At 42.2% G+C, this 17,570-nt stretch overlaps 2 protein-coding genes across 4 annotated transcripts in view; one reads left to right on the forward strand and one right to left on the reverse strand.

Moving 5' to 3' along the window:
- Positions 1-264: 264 nt before the first annotated feature.
- On the reverse strand, positions 265-11,573 carry HSPD1 (heat shock protein family D (Hsp60) member 1). Of its 3 annotated transcripts, none has more exons than XM_004601245.2 (12): positions 11,468-11,573; positions 9,991-10,166; positions 8,789-9,041; positions 7,460-7,542; positions 6,911-7,006; positions 6,207-6,300; positions 4,816-4,984; positions 2,837-2,936; positions 1,907-2,152; positions 1,604-1,778; positions 781-959; positions 265-675 (listed from the first exon to the last, which is right to left on the reverse strand). In XM_004601245.2, exons 2-12 carry the CDS (start codon positions 10,162-10,164, stop codon positions 523-525), a joined length of 1,722 nt encoding a protein of 573 aa, XP_004601302.1. In that variant the 5' UTR covers positions 10,165-10,166; positions 11,468-11,573; the 3' UTR covers positions 265-522. The 3 variants fall into 3 exon arrangements, with proteins under 3 accessions (XP_004601302.1, XP_054976478.1, XP_004601301.1); XM_055120503.1 differs by having other exon boundaries at positions 11,304-11,500; XM_004601244.2 differs by lacking the exon at positions 11,468-11,573 and adding an exon at positions 11,102-11,253.
- Positions 11,574-11,608: 35 nt separating this feature from the next.
- Positions 11,609-17,570, forward strand: part of MOB4 (MOB family member 4, phocein) — a 55,174-nt gene continuing 49,212 nt past the window's right edge. The window contains exons 1-2 of the mRNA XM_055120505.1: positions 11,609-11,741; positions 12,369-12,533. Of these exons, the coding sequence (XP_054976480.1) occupies positions 11,739-11,741; positions 12,369-12,533 (168 nt within the window). The 5' untranslated portion in view covers positions 11,609-11,738. The remainder of the gene's footprint in view (positions 11,742-12,368; positions 12,534-17,570) is intronic.

Consider the following 17,570-nt stretch of genomic DNA (forward strand, 5'->3'; position numbering starts at 1 on the left):
TAATCTCATACCTTTTAGATTATGGAAAGGCTACACAACTACAATTAATTTTAAACAATTTTTATTACACAAAGGTTGTCACATAATTGGATAGTTTTCTACTTTGTACACAATTATTTTTACTCTCCACAGAAAGGCTGCTTCTTAACTTCTCATCTGGTGATGGCAAGCACTAAAATCCTGAGTTTAACAGAATAGTAGTAAAAATGCCTCGTGATTTAAGTTGAAAGCAGTACATTGGTACATGGCTCTTGCACTCAGTCATCAGGAATGTACAAATGTCTTTTTATTCAAAAATACAAAATAAATTATCTGTAGGCATGGACAATGACAGCAGTAAACCATTATATGTTGTCAACTGAAACCAGTAACTGATGATTATAGCGATTTTCTTAAAACATCAGCCAGCCTTTTCTTCAGTGTTTTTCCTTCAACTGACTTCTCTGAAGTTATAGATGAGGAGCACCTGCCTTGAGCTTCCTCTCACAGTTCATTAATAATGGTAAAGCACTATTCTATGAATTAGAACATGCCACCTCCCATCCCTCCTCCCATTCCACCCATTCCAGCCATCCCAGGGTCCTTTTCTTCTTTAGGAATTTCAGTAACTACAACTTCTGCTGTAGTTAACAGAGAGGCTACTCCAGCAGCATCCAGTAAAGCAGTTCTTACAACCTAGAAAAAAAGTTTCAGATTATTACTTTTTCCTTGGCAAAAACTGAACAAGACTCAACAATAAGCTCTTCAAAGCACTTTTAGAAAGTGGTATTTACTACTTACCTTTGTTGGATCAATGATTCCTTTTTCCACCATATTCACAAAATCTCCAACCATTGCATCATAACCAATTTCTGAGGAACTCTGTAAAATCTTCTCAACAATCAATGATCCTTCAACACCTGCATTCTTAGCAATGGTCATTGCAGGAATCTTGAGTGTTCTTTTAATAATGTCTATCCCTATGGAGAACCAATTAAGACATTTAAGTTTTCTTTTGTAATATTACAGCACAACCCTTATGATAAAATTCTGCAGGAAACACAGATGAGAACATTCACCTGAAAACCAGTACTCCATATGCTCTCTAAGCATAGAGGTGACTCCTGAGCAGAGCTGGTGTGCCCCCTCCCCAGGAAAAGACAGGGTATAGCTCATTGGTAAAGTACATATGCATGTACGCATGAGACCTGAGTTCAGAAGCACCACAGAAAATTAAAAATTGTGAAGGGCACACTCAAGGAATGTATGTGCTTTGCTACTTAAGAAAACTCGGGCTGGAGCAATAGTACAGCAGGTGGGGTGTTTGCCTTGCATGCGGCCGACCTGAGTTCGATTCCCAGTATCCCATAGGTCCTCTGAGCACTGCCAGGGGTGATTCCTGAGTGCAGAACCAGGAGTAACCCCTGTGCATTGCCAGGTGTGACCCATAAAGAAAAAAAAGAAAAAAAAAAACAACATCCTCAGTCCTGTAATCATTCACTTTGAAAAAGTTCATTCATTACTGTTATAGTCTGAAAATTTGTTAGCCGAACAGTATTATTCTGCCAGAAAGACCAATTATCAGGCTGTAAAAAAACCCTCAAGTTTTAATATAACTTCGTACCAATTTTCTGATCTTCATTAGCGGGCGATAATGAGTCCAAGGCTGGAATGCACCGAAGCAGAGCACAACCCCCTCCCAGAACAATGCCCTCTTCAACAGCAGCTCGAGTAGCATTGAGGGCATCTGTAACTCTGTCTTTTTTTTCATTCACTTCAACATCACTTGTCCCACCAACCTAAAGGTGAAAAAAAAAAAATTCAGTAACTAAGTCTTTTCCCATCCAAGATTAAACACAGAACAAAAATCATTTGTGGACTCTGTGGGCTTAGAACTAAAAAGCTGATTTAAGGTAGTAAATCTTACTTTTAGCACAGCCACACCATCGGAGAGTTTTGCCAAGCGTTCATTCAGTTTTTCCTTTTCATATTCACTGGTTGTGATATCTAACTGCTCGATGATTTCTTGAATACGTTTTTCAATTTGAGCCTTGTCACCTTTTCCTTTCAAGAGCATGGCATCATCTTTGGTTACAATGACCTCTCCAACTTTTCCCAAATCATGTGGCTGAACATCCTCAAGATTCAGAGTTAATCCTTCTTCTCCAAATACCTATTAAATATTAAAATAAATTAGATTACTTCTATCTTAAGTTTAGTATAACAATACCTTATGCAAGCCATCTTGAAACATTAAGTATATATTTCTCATATTTTCATGCTATTTCATTTTTGTCATTTCTATTTTGTATCTATCACTGCCATCCCGTTGCTCATCGATTTGCTCGAGCGGGCACCAGTAACATCTCCATTGTGAGACTTGTTACTGTTTTTGGCATATCGAATATGCCACGGGTAGCTTGCCAGGCTCTCCAAGAGGGGTGGAGGAATCGAACCCAGGTCGGCCTCATGCAAGGCAAATGCCCTACCCACTCTGCTATCGCTTCAGCCCATTTTGTATCTAAGAAATAAATTTAACACTTCCAAAACCAGTGCTAACCTAGATTAATATTTGGATAGTCTTTTGTTGTTTGTGAGTCACAAGTGGCAGTGCTAAGAGACCTCACTTATGGCAGGTTCAGGAGACCATACAGAATGCTGGGAATCAAACCCAAGCCAGCCACAGCGTGAAAGACAAGCACCCTACCTGCTATACTATTGTCCCTGAATAGTCTTTTATTGACATTTTAAACTTTTCATTTAATCCTTATTATTAGCTGCTTTAGGAAAGTACAAACTTGAAAAAATATATTTGATCTATAAACATAAATAACATTAAACCAAGACTTTTACTTACAGCGCCACCAGTAGCAATAGCCATGTCTTTAAGCTGGTTCTTCCTATTGTCACCAAAACCTGGAGCTTTGACTGCTACAACTTGAAGACCCACTTTTAGCCTGTTAAAAAATTACTACATTTAGTAAAACTAATAAAATATGTGTCTCTAGTTATTTTCAAGCCGACTATGGTTTGTTAGGAAACCACTTTTTAGGTTTTAATTTTTGAACCCTATCGCATGTTAAGATAGGACATAGGAAATTTTTCATTACCATTTGCTAACCACTGTCATGTCATCCTGTTGCTCATAGATTTGCTCGAGCAGGCACCAGTAACGTCTTCATTGTGAGACTTGTTACTGTTTTTGGCATATCGAATATGCCACGGGTAGCTTGCCAGGCTCTCTGAGAGGGGCGGAGGAATCAACCCGGGTTGGCTGCATGCAAGGCAAGCGACCGACCCGCTATGCTATCGCTCCAGCCCCATTTGCTATTATCAAATGATAAATCAATGACACTTAAGGTAAATTTTGTTCAGAAAAAAAGTTTAGTATGTCAATTTTACAGACTGAAAATCAATCTATTGGCTTTTGGAGGGGGGTGGGAGGCAAGAAAAGTTTTCACATCAAAACTTTTTATATTTTTTACATTAAAACCCAGCTGTGCTCAACGCATCAATCATATGGGGTGTCTGATCAAACCTGGGTCAGCCACATGCAAGACAAATTCCTCCTACCTGCTGTATCAATCCGGCCCCTAAATTTAAATTTGGGTTTTATCTAAGAAGCATTTACCCATGGGTTCCACTTAGTACCAAATTCTCTAAAAAAATTGTGCTAACAGGGACAGAACCCAGGGCCTCACACATACAAAGCACACGATCTATTTCTGAGCCACTACTTCAGGTCTGAATAGTGAATTCAGATCACTTGTAAATGCAAACAGTGATACGGGCACGAAATAAGCAAAAGCTAGTATATTTTACTGACAGTCTTTTTTTTCTTGTGTCTTCAAATTTTACCACCAATCAAGCTATATGTATTCCAAGAAAAGGAAATTCAGAGTTTTGGGAAAAGATTACTATTGATATAGAAATAATCTGATACTTGCCCAACATCATTCAGCATTTTTATTATAAAATTGAAAAAAAAATTATTCACTTGAGTTAGCACATCCTAAGCACTTCATTTTTAAAGTGAAAATATATTTGACAACACTTTTATTTATAACAGAATATACAAGACACTCAAGACTATACGATTCTAATGGCAGTTATTCATAGGGCCAGAGACCAATGGCTCAGCCCCCAGGCACTTCTAAGGAGAAATTCAGAATGATAGTTGTTTACTTGTATCTTCATAAGAGTGAAAATAATTCCCTCAGAAAAAAGATAAAGAAGTCACACATCACCAGATCTACTTGTACACGCTGAAAACCAGAAGCACCAAGCCAACAGCACTGGGAATGGCTCCAGGCCCACACTGTTAACTTTAGTCCCATCCAAAAAAAAAAAGGCAAACCATTTTAAATGTTAAGTAGTCTGGGGGTCACATACAGCAATGCTCAGGAGTTACTCCTGGCTCTGCACTCAGGAATCACTCCTAATAAGCTTGGAAGACACCACACACGATATTGGCTAACAAATCTGGCCAGACTTGTCCAAGGCACGTGCCTTACCCACTGTACTGTCTCTCTCCCCGAGAAACACTGTAATAGGACCGAAAGTTCATGCTGCCCATACTACCACAATTCTAGACATAAGCACAGGTTGTCTTTTCGCCCCTGGTTTTGGGGTCACACCTAGCAATGCTCAGGGAAATACTGTGGTTCCCAGGGGTTCAAACATGGGTTGGTCTTCTCCAAGGCAAGTGTCTTAACCTGCTATAGTATCTCCCTAACCTCATACACAAGTAGTCTGATGATGTCAGGTAGCAAGTTTTTGAACATTATTAATTGCTGTTCATCTAGAAAAGTAAACAAAGTAACACTGACCACTTACCTATTTAAAACAAGTGTACTCAACGCTTCTCCATCAACATCTTCAGCAATTATGACCAGGGGCTTCCGGTGAGCATTGGCAATTTCAAGAGCAGGTACAATGGACTGGACGCTAGAAATTTTTTTTTCACTCAGCAGAACGTAGGCATCTTGGAATTCACATTTCTGGCCTATAAAAAACATTTTGAAGCCAATCTTAGAACATGAAGGATATTCTCAAAATGCTACAATTTATCTGTATACAAAAAACAAGTCAAGGTTTTTTGAAAGATAAACACCGGGCTTAGGGTGATGCACAATACATATGTTGATCTTAGTGCATCCATACTCCCCAACTGTATTTACAAAGCAATGTGACTTCAACCAAAAAAAAAATTTTTTTTTAAAGGAGGGGAGTTGAAGTTGGTGTGAATGAAGGCCAGACTGATCCTAGGCACAGCACGGTACACTCTGAGCATGAAAGCCCCTGAGCATCACTGGCTATGGCCCCAAACAAAAACAAAGTGGGTGATAGGAAAAACAATGATGAGTGGATAAGAGCTCAGTTGCTACGCATGTACAAGGTTTGAAGCTTGATCCTTGGCACCGCACAGTACTTTTGAGTACCACCAACGTAACCAAGGGCTGCTCACCCACCTCTGCAGCAGTTGGGTGTGGTACTTAGTCACAACGGCCTATAGTTCAAGCACAGCATGGCTGCTTACTCTATGCATGAGGTTCCATCCCCAGACAAGACAACAACCAACAAAAATCTATTACAAAACAAAGTCTACTTATCTAGGGGGGTTTGGTCAAAGGTTTTGGGCTACAACTAGAGATGCTGTGTACAAGGTGAGCTCCCTACTAACTGTACTATTGCCCTGGCCCCTAAAGTCCACTTTGAAAGTTAGACTTTGAAAGTTAGGCTGTTTCTTTCTCATACAAATTAACTTTTGGAACATGAATTAATTTTTCATATGATATAAATGCCTATAGTCTATTTCTTAATTTATTTTGGATTGAATCCAGATTGGCCATAAGCAATTAAGTATCTAACCCACTGTACTATCTTCATCGCGAATGCCTAGTTTAAAACAATCCAACTGTTCTAAAAAACTTGTTACTAGAGGCCAGATAGACGGTACAAACAGATGGTATGAGCATTGCCAAGTGTAACCACCTCGCCCCCCCCCCCCCCCACACACACACAAAAAAAAGAAAGAAAAAGGCGAGGGTGGGGAGAAATAAAGAAACATCACTGGGCTATGGAGATAGCTCAAAGGGACTTTGTACAGCATATGCCAGAACCCTTAGATCCTGAGTAGTACATGGTCCTCTGAGGACCCCAGAGCACCTCGGGGCATGGACCCCCAAACAAAACCCTCAAATCTTTTAGCTACTGACTTCTCTTACCTTTTGAAGTATTAATAAAATATGGAGAAATATAACCTCGATCAAACTTCATCCCTTCAATAATTTCTAATTCATCATTCAGCGTTTTTCCATCCTAAAGTCAAAGAAATAGTTACATGAATTTCATTAAAACACATAAATTTATAATTATAGATCACATTACTATACACCACTGATCAAATGTATCCATGAAAAAGCATACAAAAATCCCAGGGTCCCACTCAAGTGAGACAATTGTCACTCTAGTCCTGCTGTGCAAAAAATTTTCAAAGAAAATAATTTAAATAAATTTTTATAGCTAAAACTGTCATTTATGTTATGAATAATTAATCACATAAAACAATCTGTACAGATTATTAATTATACAAAACCCCAATCTGTACAGATGCTCACATTACGTGGGAAAATTGTAACACTTTGAAATATACAGACTTTAGTGTTTGGAAAAACTCGGTTTTGATCACCAAACACAGCATTTTACGCTACCTTTACAAAGACAATGCCGTGTGCACTCTATTCTCTATTCAGTCTGTAGATTCAAACTCTGCAGAATTTCTCTGCTTTATGGAGCTCTTCTCTCGTATTTCCAAAATAAAACTATTTCATCACTTCAAGTTAAAAAAAAAAAAACACACCCCACCTAATAGGTGATATACACCTATCACCCAACTCCTGAGCATTGATTTTAGAATAAGAACTCTTGCCTTTACTGTGATGACTCCCTTCCTTCCAACCTTCTTCATTGCATCAGAAATGATGGTGCCAATTTCTTTGTCTCCATTAGCAGAAATAGTAGCAACCTGAAATAATCAAGGTATCTTTCCATATTAAAAGGCAATATTGACCTCAAAGAAATCCACTTCTAGAAACTTTCACATTGTTAGGGGCCTGGGGTCCTAACAAATCCCCTCTGCTTGAAAACAAAGGGGATTTTATGTTTTATGATAGTTCATTGAAGTATGGTTGTTCTTGATTCTTTATTACTTGGCTAGATTTTGAAAATAAATAAATAAAATCATTCTTTTAAACATAAAAGGGGGTGTATACTGATAACATTGTTTTTTTAACCTTGGTAAATGTAGCCAATATTGCAACATGACAAAAATTATGTATCTTCAACAAAAGCTGAAGAACATTTTGAAAAACATTTAACAGGTCCCTGGGAGATAGCTTCAAAGAGCCGGATAGCAAGCTCTGCATACAGGAATAAAATCCCAAATATTTAACTGTGAAAAAATAGGAAAATTCCTTACCTGAGCAATTTCTTCAGGAGTTGTCACTGGTTTAGACTGCTTTTTAAGTTCAGCAATTACTGCATCTACAGCTAGCATCACACCTGGTTTTAGAATAAAACGTCTAATTACCTTTACAGTTAATACACTGCTTTGGCAAAGTACTTTTCCTAGTTACATAGAAGATAGATAACACAAATTTCAATATGACATTACACAATTTTGAAAACTGGACAGGGGAGGGGAAATCATAGCCTAATTTTAAAAAAACACTCATGAATTTACCTCAATTCATTGTTAAGTCACCCCCAATTCAATTATGCAGCCCATTCTAATAGGGGTCACTTAACAATTTCCCCTTAATTAAATGAGACACAAAAGGAACAAAATGGATTGTAATTCCTAACTTCCAACGAGTTTAACTCTCAAGAATAAGCAACTTCACACGGCTGACTGCCACTATGGGTCTGACTCACCTGGTATCTCATTTAATGTAATTATGATTTATAAGATTTTTGCTTCCCCCCACACCCCCTGCCAGCAGTGCTCAGAACTTATTCCTGGCTCTGTGCTCAAGGAACCATGTGTAGTTCTGGGTATCAAATCACAGTCAGGCACACACATATAAGGATTTACTTTACTTTGGCCCCCACAGAAGTTCCATAGTTCTCTTAAAGGTCAGTAGCACATTATGGATTTATATTAAGACCCATTTTAACTGGGACTAGCAACATTTATTTTGAACTGCTACTTTAACAAAAATTTAGGAGCCAGGGTATTTAAATGGGAAAAGTCCTAGCTCTTCTAGTATGAAGCCCCAAACTCAATCTCTGGTAGCATTCTCTCTCCTCTCCCCAACTAAAAAAGGCAAAGATCTATAGTAATCACTTTCTCTGGGAAAATCCCAGGGTGAGTCTGTAATAATTTCAATTAATATCTCACAGTACAGTGGATAGAGTGTTTGCCTCTGTATGCTGCTAACCCAGGTTTGATCCCTGGCATCCCCTATGGCCTCCCCATATACCTCCAGAACAGATTCCTGAGCACAGAGCTAGGAGTAACCCCTGAGCATGCTGGGTGTAGCCCAAAAACAAAACAAAAACCATGTTTCATCCACCATTATAAATAAATAAATAAATAAATAAATGGCTTTTCTTGGAGATTAGAGCACCTCCTGATGACAAGGAAGGTTTTAATCACATTCCCTGCTTCTATATATCGACCCCACACCAAGCCAGGCATTCAATCACCACTTGCTTAAGAAAAACAGTAAAAATCTTTTTAGAAAGATGAAGAATCAACCAAGATGACTAACAATTAAGAACACAAGAGAATAAAAGATAGTCCTACCTCTTCTGATTTCCACTGGATTAGCACCTTTGCTAATCTTTTCGAAGCCTTCCTTGGCAATTGATCGTGCCAATACAGTAGCAGTAGTGGTACCATCCCCAGCCTCTTCATTTGTATTATTGGCAACATCTTGAACAAGTTTGGCGCCAATATTTTTATATTTATCTTTTAAGTCAATGGACTTAGCAACAGTTACACCATCTTTGGTTACTTTGGGACTTCCCCAACTCTGTTCAATAATCACCGTTCTTCCCTATAATTACAGAGAATGAAAGAAATTTCAGGATCATACACTGCTATCACTATTTAGCGGAAAGAATAATCTCCAAAATCCATCAGAGACTTGAAACCCTAAATATGGAATTGAATCTCAGAGCAAATTCTTCTTGCTGCCTTGCCAAATGCGTATCTCTGGATGAGGTATTATGGAAGATAAGGATTCTTCATCTTTTCTATTAAGATAACCCTAGAGTTTACTATCTTTGAAAGTAATGTAAACTTATATTTTTAAAACTTATCTTTAATAAGAGGAAGTCAAATACAATGTCTTCATCTAGGGCTGGTCAACATTAAATCTCAACTATAAGACCCAAAGAAATGTGTTACTAACAGTAATACAGCTTTTGGATTCCAGCCAAAGCTCCTATTTGCAAAGCAAAGCAGTGCCTTGTTTTCAATTGGAAATAAAACAATCAACTATACATCATCTTCAAAGATTTGAAATTATTTTTTTACTCCTGACTCACCAATTGCTCACATTAAATGTGACCTAAATTTTAAAGTGCTTCGAAACATAAAGGACAGCAAGAAAACTTTAAAACTAGTACCTATAAGCACATCCCTGAGGTAGCAGGGAAGATACCGTAACTCCTTCCCTCTATACTTGGAATTATTGGGAAAGGCGCCAAAATTTAACTCAAGGAGATTAACTCTACTTTGAGTTAAGAACTCACCTGGAGCTATGAGTTACCAACTGATTGCATCACACACTATAAAGTTTGGCAAATCTGGCAGAAGCAACTGAACTCTTTAAAACCATTATATATTAAGAAAAAGGGGGAAAAATAAGTTGCAACTTATGGTCAACTGAATTACCCCCTTCCCTAAAGAATACTTCAATAGTTCAAACTGCGGATCTACAGCAATGAAAATTGCTACTCCAACAAAGATACTCGATGGTAAGATAAAAAAAAAGTCGATACCTTTGGCCCCATAGTAACAGCTACGGCATCGGCTAAAAGGTCTACACCTTGAAGCATTAAGGCCCGGGCATCTGCACCGAATTTGACATCTTTGGCATAAGCCCGAGTGAGATGAGGTGCCAGTGCCCTGGACACCGGTCTGATCTGGCGAAGGACTGCTGGTAATCGAAGCATTTCTGGAAGGGGAAACGAAGAATTGGTGAGAACTAGCACTCCTCTGTAGTCGGTCACAACGTGACACCAGGTCCCATTAGGACAGAATAAAATATTCGATGAGGAGGGCCGCTACACCGAGCGCTGGCTACCAGCGCATGTGCGCGGACGGGCCCGCACGCCCGACCTAGGGCACCAGCGCAAAGCACAGCCCCTCTTCTTCCACCACCACCTACCCCTGTAGCTAAGATATGAGTTAATCTTTCACCGCGGAAATGGCTTTGAAAAGCAAACCCACCCCAAACGGGCCACGGGGCTCTGGAAAAAAAGTCTGGGGGGGGGGGGGAAGAGGACTAGAAACCCGGGGATCCAGCATGAAATAAAAACACTACTGACGCTGCAAAAATTCCCCGAGTAAAATGAGTCTCCATGTATCCACTCGGAACTACAGTAGTGGGGGCGGCGGCCCGGCCCACTCGCCGCGGCCCCACGTGGCTTTCCATCAGGACGCCCCGAGCAAGGTCAAGGGTGCAGCCGCCGTACCCCGGCGGCCGGCGGGGCCAAAAACAGCAGCCCCGCTCCGCTGCAACCACCACCACCCTCCCCGACGTCCTGGAGTCGATCAAGAGGGCGATGCATCGGAGGGCCCGGAGAATCCCTGCCCCCTTCCCCAGCAGTCGGTTCCGAACCCTCCCGGCAGCAGAGCCCTCCGTGCCGCAGACGGCCCGGGCCCGCGATCCACGCGGCACGTGACGGGCCCCCGCGTGCACCCGCCAGGCCTAGCTCGGCGCGGCCCGGGCCTGCAGAGGCGTGGGGGAGCTCCGCCTGGCTCGCGGCCGCCGGGCGCCGCTCCGGGCTGGACGGCGCGGCGGTAGGGGCGGGGGAAAGCCCGGCTGCGGGGTCCCGGGGCGTCTCAGAGCAGGGGGGGAGGGGGAGGCGGCGCATGGAGGCCGCGTACCTGCGGGGCAGCGGCGAGGCAGGCCGTCGGCGGCGAGTGAGGGACAGAGTGCAGGGCGCACACGGCAATGAGCCCGTGTCCCCTCCCTCCGCCGCTTCCCCCGCCCCGCGGCACCGCGCGTGCGGCGGGCTCCCACCCCCTTCCCGTCGGCCCGGGGCCCGGCAATCGGCACGCGCAGTGCGCCCGCCCCGCCCCTCCCTACCCGCGCTGGGGCCCGGCCTGCGGGCTCAACCCTGGGCAGCCCGCTTAAGCTCGTTCCCGGGCGGCGCTCGCTTCCAGAACTTTCCGGGCAGCGCCGCGCTCGCTGTGGGTCAAAGGTCAACCCGCGTCATTTCCGGGAGGGGGGCGAAGGGCTAGTCCTTTCACCTCGGCGGGCGGCCTAGAAAAGCCTAGAAAGAGCTCCTCTTTCTTCCGCCTCCCGCTCCCGGCGTCAGGGGCCTGCGCAGGGCGCTCGGGGACGAATCGCGGCGCGCGCCGCTGCGGCCGCCCACTCGCGCGGGGCGGGGCGGGCGGCGGGGTCGAGCGCGCCTGCGCACTGCGCGGCCTTTTCCCACATTCACGTGGCCGCGGGGCCGGACTGCGGGTCTCTCCGTTCGGCGGCGTGAGTGCAGAGCTCGGGAGTGCGGCAGTCGGCGTCATGGTAAGACCCGCGTGGCTCGCGGGCCCGCGGGCCTAGCGGGGCCTGGTGCGCTCCGGAAATTCGGACTGGTCTCCTGGGGCCAAGCCGAAGGGCAGGGGCCACCTAGGTGACCACAGCCGGGAGAAGCGACCCTCCCACCCCCCTACCGCGGCCACCACCACGACGCTGCCTCCAGCCGAGGGCTTGTTGCACCCGCGCGTCGGGGAGGGAGAGGGGGCCGGACATCTGCAGACGCGCGCCGCGGTCGAGCCGCTGCCGCTGCGAAGCCCTTGCAGCGAGTCGAAAGCAAGCATGGCCCTAGGCGGAGGCTTTGACCTCCTGGTTTGCTGAAATCTTCAAGTAAAACGGGGACGCGTTTGACCTTGGAGTAAATTAAGGTCGCCCTTGGGACGGCCCTGGCTGCTGCCCTGGGGCGCGACCACGACCCCTAACGTACTTAGGGATTGGGAAATTGCCTCGGGAGATAGCGTGGAACCTTTGGCGTCTTTCCTTGGAGATTGGGGCTGATTTTCGCAGTTATCTTGGCGAGAGCCACATGTGGTTGCTCACACACCAGGACGGCGGATTTGTCTCGAATGTAATTGCAAATTTTCGTTCCCAGTATAATCTGTCTCTCTCTCTCCGCAGGCAGGACAAGCATTTAGAAAATTTCTTCCGCTCTTTGACCGGGTATTAGTTGAGAGGAGTGCAGCTGAAACTGTAACCAAAGGAGGCATTATGCTTCCTGAGAAATCTCAAGGAAAGGTGTTGCAAGCCACGGTGGTTGCTGTTGGGTCGGGCTCAAAAGGGAAGGTAAGTGGAGTCAAAATGTTTTTATGTAAATTAGGAGCAAAGAACAACTGGATTATTACCAAAAGTAACCTTTGCTTTTATAGTCAAGATCTTGTGCTGTTTTCTTAAAGTCACTTTTTCTGTTGGGAGTTTGAGAATATCAGTAGTGTATGAGCAAAATTTAATTCTAAATTTTTGATAAGTCAAAAATTGGTGTATAGAGCTTTTTTTTTGGTTTATCAAATTTGATAAATTAGTGGAAAGGGGCCAGAGGGTACTGCAGGTAGCAAGCTTGCCTTTTAGGGGACCATGGACCAGGATTCTATTTATGGCACACACACCACACACACCCCAAAACCTCCAGAAGTTTGAGTGCCTCTCCTCATGACCCCCTCCAAAAAAAAGAAAAAAGCCCTATGGAAAGATGATGCTTTACACTTTGGGTCACACCCAGCGGTGCTCAGGGACTACTCCTGGTTCTGCATGCAGGAATTAACTTCTGCTGCGTGCTTGGGGATCATATGGGGTGTCTGGGATCACTCTGGCCTGGACATTTGAACTTTTTTTTTTATATCTGAACTCTTAATTCCATAATTATCTTAAACTTTTAATTATGGCCTTGGTTGGTATGTTCATAAGGGGACAGTTAGACTGCCCTTACTGGGATTCTGCTGTGGACTGGTGTCAGGCATAATGCACAGTGAATGTCCTTGGGGTCAAGTAAGTTAATTGCAAAGTTCCTGCTGCCTTGGGGAAAGTTCTAGTAAGGAGCTATACTGGCGTTAGGAATAGGGGAAAGCCCTAGGGAGAACTCTGCTTTAGTTCTTATTTCCACATCTGTATTTGGGAGAAAATTTGACCAAAGTGAGTTCAAATTCAGAAAGTTAATACAGTTTTTTTTCTTTTGTATGTTGAAATATCAGATGATGGTATTTGTGTAGTTGTAAAAATTGGTTTGTTCACATAGCATGTGGGCTGAATTAGTATTTTAATGATTAAAAACTTTGATTTAAATTAACTTCTTCCATTAATTCGAACTTTTACACTGAAACAGGTTATAGTTGAAGCCACTGTGGGCAGTAATTTGAGTGTGGAGGAGTGGTATAAGGGGGTTGAACCCTGCTGAGGAGGTTGCCTCTAACAGTGCTCAAGAGGACCATACCGTCAGTGCCAGTTGTCCCAAAGTGTTGTGTAAATATCTGTGGAGCTAGAGGTCTTCTAATAAATATCCTTTTTTTTTTTAAGGGTGGAGAAATTCAACCAGTTAGTGTAAAAGTTGGAGATAAAGTACTTCTACCAGAATACGGAGGCACCAAAGTGGTTCTAGATGACAAGGTGTGTGAAATTAATGATTTATAAAAGAAGTAAAGTCTTTGCTGTAAGTTATCTTAACTAATCTTTTCTGTGTTTGCAGGATTATTTCTTGTTTAGAGACGGTGACATTCTTGGAAAGTATGTAGATTGAAATACCACTGTTGAAATGGCATCCCATGAAGCTGCCCATTCCACTGAAGTTCTGAAATCTTTCATCATGTAAATAATTTCCATGTCTCTTTTATAATAAACTAGTGATACCCAAACTAATGACAACAGTCTCTAACTTTTAGTTTCACTGTACTGATATAAATGCTTCTAAATAAAAATATATATAAATGAATAATTTTTAGTGATTTCATATAACATAGAGAATTCTGAGTATCAATGTGTTTGTTACTTTTTTTTTTTTTTTTTTTTTTTTTTTTTTTTTTTGCTTTTTGGGTCACACCTGGCGATGCACAGGGGTTACTCCTGGCTCTGCACTCAGGAATTACCCCTGGCCGTGCTCAGGGGACCATATGGGATGCTGGGATTTGAACCTGGGTCGGCCGCGTGCAAGGCAAACGCCCTACCCGCTGTGCTATCTCTCCAGCCCGTGTTTGTTACTTTTTAACATTGGATTTAGGCTTAATCATAATTGATGCTGATACAAAGCCTTGAAATACAACATAACTGTAAAAATGAAGGAACAACATTCTAACCTTATATGTAACCGATTGTAATTGAAGTATAATTGGAATAGCATCTTGAGACTTTTTTTTAGAAACTTGTGTGTGTGCTTGGGATCAAACCCAAAGATTCTTATGCAAGGCATGTACCCTCTCCCTGTGTCACACCCATGGCTCCGTTATATTAGGAAAAAACAGGTTACAAAGATTGGTTTGATAACTGTGGTCAAACCCATAGTCATATAAGCAAAGCATGATTTCAGCCATTAAGATATATACCAAATTCCTGAACTGAGCTATAAATCCAAGCCTTGGACATTTCTAGTTTTTAAAATTTTATACTACTGAAAACACTTTTTTAACACTGGCTAGTGCCATCTGCTAAGATGGGCACTGCTAATGGTTACAGCTAATACTTTTTAGGACCTTTTCTAAGGCCTGGCAAGTGTTATATCAGTTGGTTTGTGTTTTTTTGTTTGTTTTGCTGGGAGAAGGGTTTGAGTCACACCCAACTGTGCTTTCAGATCACTCCTTATGGTGCTCAGAACCATGTCCAGAAATGGGAGTTGACCAAGTGTAATAGCCCGACCCACTATACTTTTTTTTTTCCTTTTTGGGACTGGAACAATAGCACAGTGGGTAGGGTGCTTCCCTTGCACGTGGTTCCTCCATCCCTTTTGGAGAGCTACTGAGAGTATCCCACCCGCACAGCAAAGCCTGGCAAGCTACCCATGGTGTATTCTATACGCCAAAAACTAACAAATCTCAATGGAGACATTACTGGTGCCCCACTGAGCAAATCCATGAGCAGGATGACAGTGCTACTATACTACAGTCCCTGGTTTAATTTTTCAACAGCACTGTGAACTAAGTCCTAGGGTTTTTATCTTACTGATGACTTGGGCAGGGAAGTTAAATAATAACCAGTCATTTACTAGGAAGCCCCAAATCCGGATTTGTATGTAGCCAGTCTACCTCCAGGTCCAGATAATATGCACTCATTCTAAGCACTTGCTACACATTTCCATAAATGACAGATGTTAATCACTAAGGTGTGGGATGGATGGTATCTTAAGTCGCTGTGAGTAGGTCTGTAGTATACATTCAGTTTGCCAAATAGGAAACCAAGAAGGATAAAAGCTTCAAACGAGTAAAGATAGCTAACTCTTAAACTATCAATTTATCACTTCAGTCAAATCTGTTTTCATTGTATCACTTCAGTTACATATTTCCATTTTTGGGTCAGTTTTGGGTTTTAAAATTCCCATGTTTATTTTTGAGATAGAATAGTAAATGACATGGAATAATCTTCAGTTTTTAATTAGATACGTCCTTGAATTTAAGGATGTCATTTGATAATACCATGGCCCAGTTTTTACCATGTTTAGATACAAGAAGACTAAAATGTCTTTAAAAACTAATTTTAATTGAAATAGCATTGTTTTGCAAGAGTAAATGTTTATACTTGAGAGGAGTATGATGTTACCACACAATGCCCACCACCAAATGTACTGTCTCCACCACAGTTCAGCCTACCTTCTCTAGAATCCTTTGGCATACTTTTTTTAACCTTAGTTCTGAGTTTAAAGGTTTGTTTTCTTTGAACATTGCTCTTTTTCCTGAAAGCTCATTGAAATACCTAAGTGGGTCATTGGTTTACTAGTTTATATCTAGTATAAGCTCTGTGATGCCCTGAAGTAACCTCATTACCTTGTGATGAGTAGATAACTTATAAAACTCAGAAAAGTTGAAGAAACTTTAAAAATGTAGTTAGAAATGCAGTCTTAAGGCCATGATTTTCCCATTCAGATGGTTTCTAAAGACTCAAGATGTTATTTAACTTCTAAAGAAAATTGGCAAAGACGAGATCTTTTTAAATTATGGAAATTGAACCTAGGACCTCAGACATGTAAGGTACGTGGTCTGGCACTGAGCTATATCTTGTAAAATTCTAACTAAAATTTTCACGATTTTGAGCAATTGCCAGAAACTGGACACTTAACACATTATCTTGCTTCACTGAATACATAGCAGGTCTGAAGTACATTTTCCTTGCCTTGTAGTTGAAAATAATTTGCTCATACAAACTTTATAAGAGGGATCAGAGTGATAGTACAGTGACTAGGGTGCTTGCTTTGCACACGGCCGACCAAGTGTCCCATCTGGGCCAAGAGTTATCCCTGAGCACAGAGCCAGGAGTCCAGGAGTAAGCTCTGAGCAACTCTGTGTGTGTCCCCTAAAAAAAAAAAAAAAAAAAAACCTGAGAAAGAATAAAATTATCAGGGAGCTGTATTACAATTTATTTTTCTTTTTGAGTCACACCTGGTGATGCTCAGGGGTTACTCCTGGTTCTGCACTCCAGTGCTTGGAGAACCATATGGGATGCCATATGGGTCGGCTGCCTGCAAGACAAATGCCCAACCTGCTGTATTATCACTCTGGCCCCTTTGTTATAATTCTTAATTTCAATTTAGTTCCAACTCAATGTATCATTATCATTCCGTTGCTCATCAATTTGCTCGAGCGGGCACCAGTAATGTCTCCATTGTGAGACTTGTTACTGTTCTTGGCATATCAAATACGCCACAGGAAGCTTGCCAGGCTCTGCCGTGCGGGCAAGATACTCTTGGTAGCTTGCCGGGTTCTCTTGAGAGGGATGGAGAAATTGAACCCGGGTCGGCTGCGTGCAAGGCAAACACCCTACCCGATGTTCCAACTCAATGAAGTTAATTTCAAATAACGAAATTATTCCTGTTAAAGCAATTCCTTATTTTCTCCCTTAGCCCCCTGTCAACCACCAATCTCTATGAGTTGGATTATTTTAGATACTTAAAATAAGGGGAATTTTGCAGTATTTGACTTTCTATATTTTTTTTCCCTTTTCCTTCTCACTTGATGTTGCAATGATCAGGGGTCACACAGGCTGGCTGTGGTGCTCAGTGGAGTCATACATCAGATTGTGCTTTTATACTCAGCTGCAGTGTTCTCCAAGGTTGCATTCCTTCAGTTGTGCTCACGGGTGCTGACCACAGGTGGCCATGGTGCCCACACATGTTCTGTGTAGCTGGAAATC

Source organism: Sorex araneus, chromosome X, assembly GCF_027595985.1.
Source record: "Sorex araneus isolate mSorAra2 chromosome X, mSorAra2.pri, whole genome shotgun sequence".
Taxonomy (NCBI): domain Eukaryota; kingdom Metazoa; phylum Chordata; class Mammalia; order Eulipotyphla; family Soricidae; genus Sorex; species Sorex araneus.

Coding starts and splice junctions, on each gene's coding strand:
- HSPD1 (XM_004601245.2), bottom strand. CDS start 10,164: ATGCTTCGATTACCAGCAGTCCTTCGCCAGATCAGACCGGTGTCCAGG. Junction 9,042..9,990: donor CTGTTACTATGGGGCCAAAG/GTATCGACTTTT, acceptor CTGTAATTATAG/GGAAGAACGGTGATTATTGA. Junction 1,779..1,906: donor ATGGTGTGGCTGTGCTAAAA/GTAAGATTTACT, acceptor TTTCACCTTTAG/GTTGGTGGGACAAGTGATGT.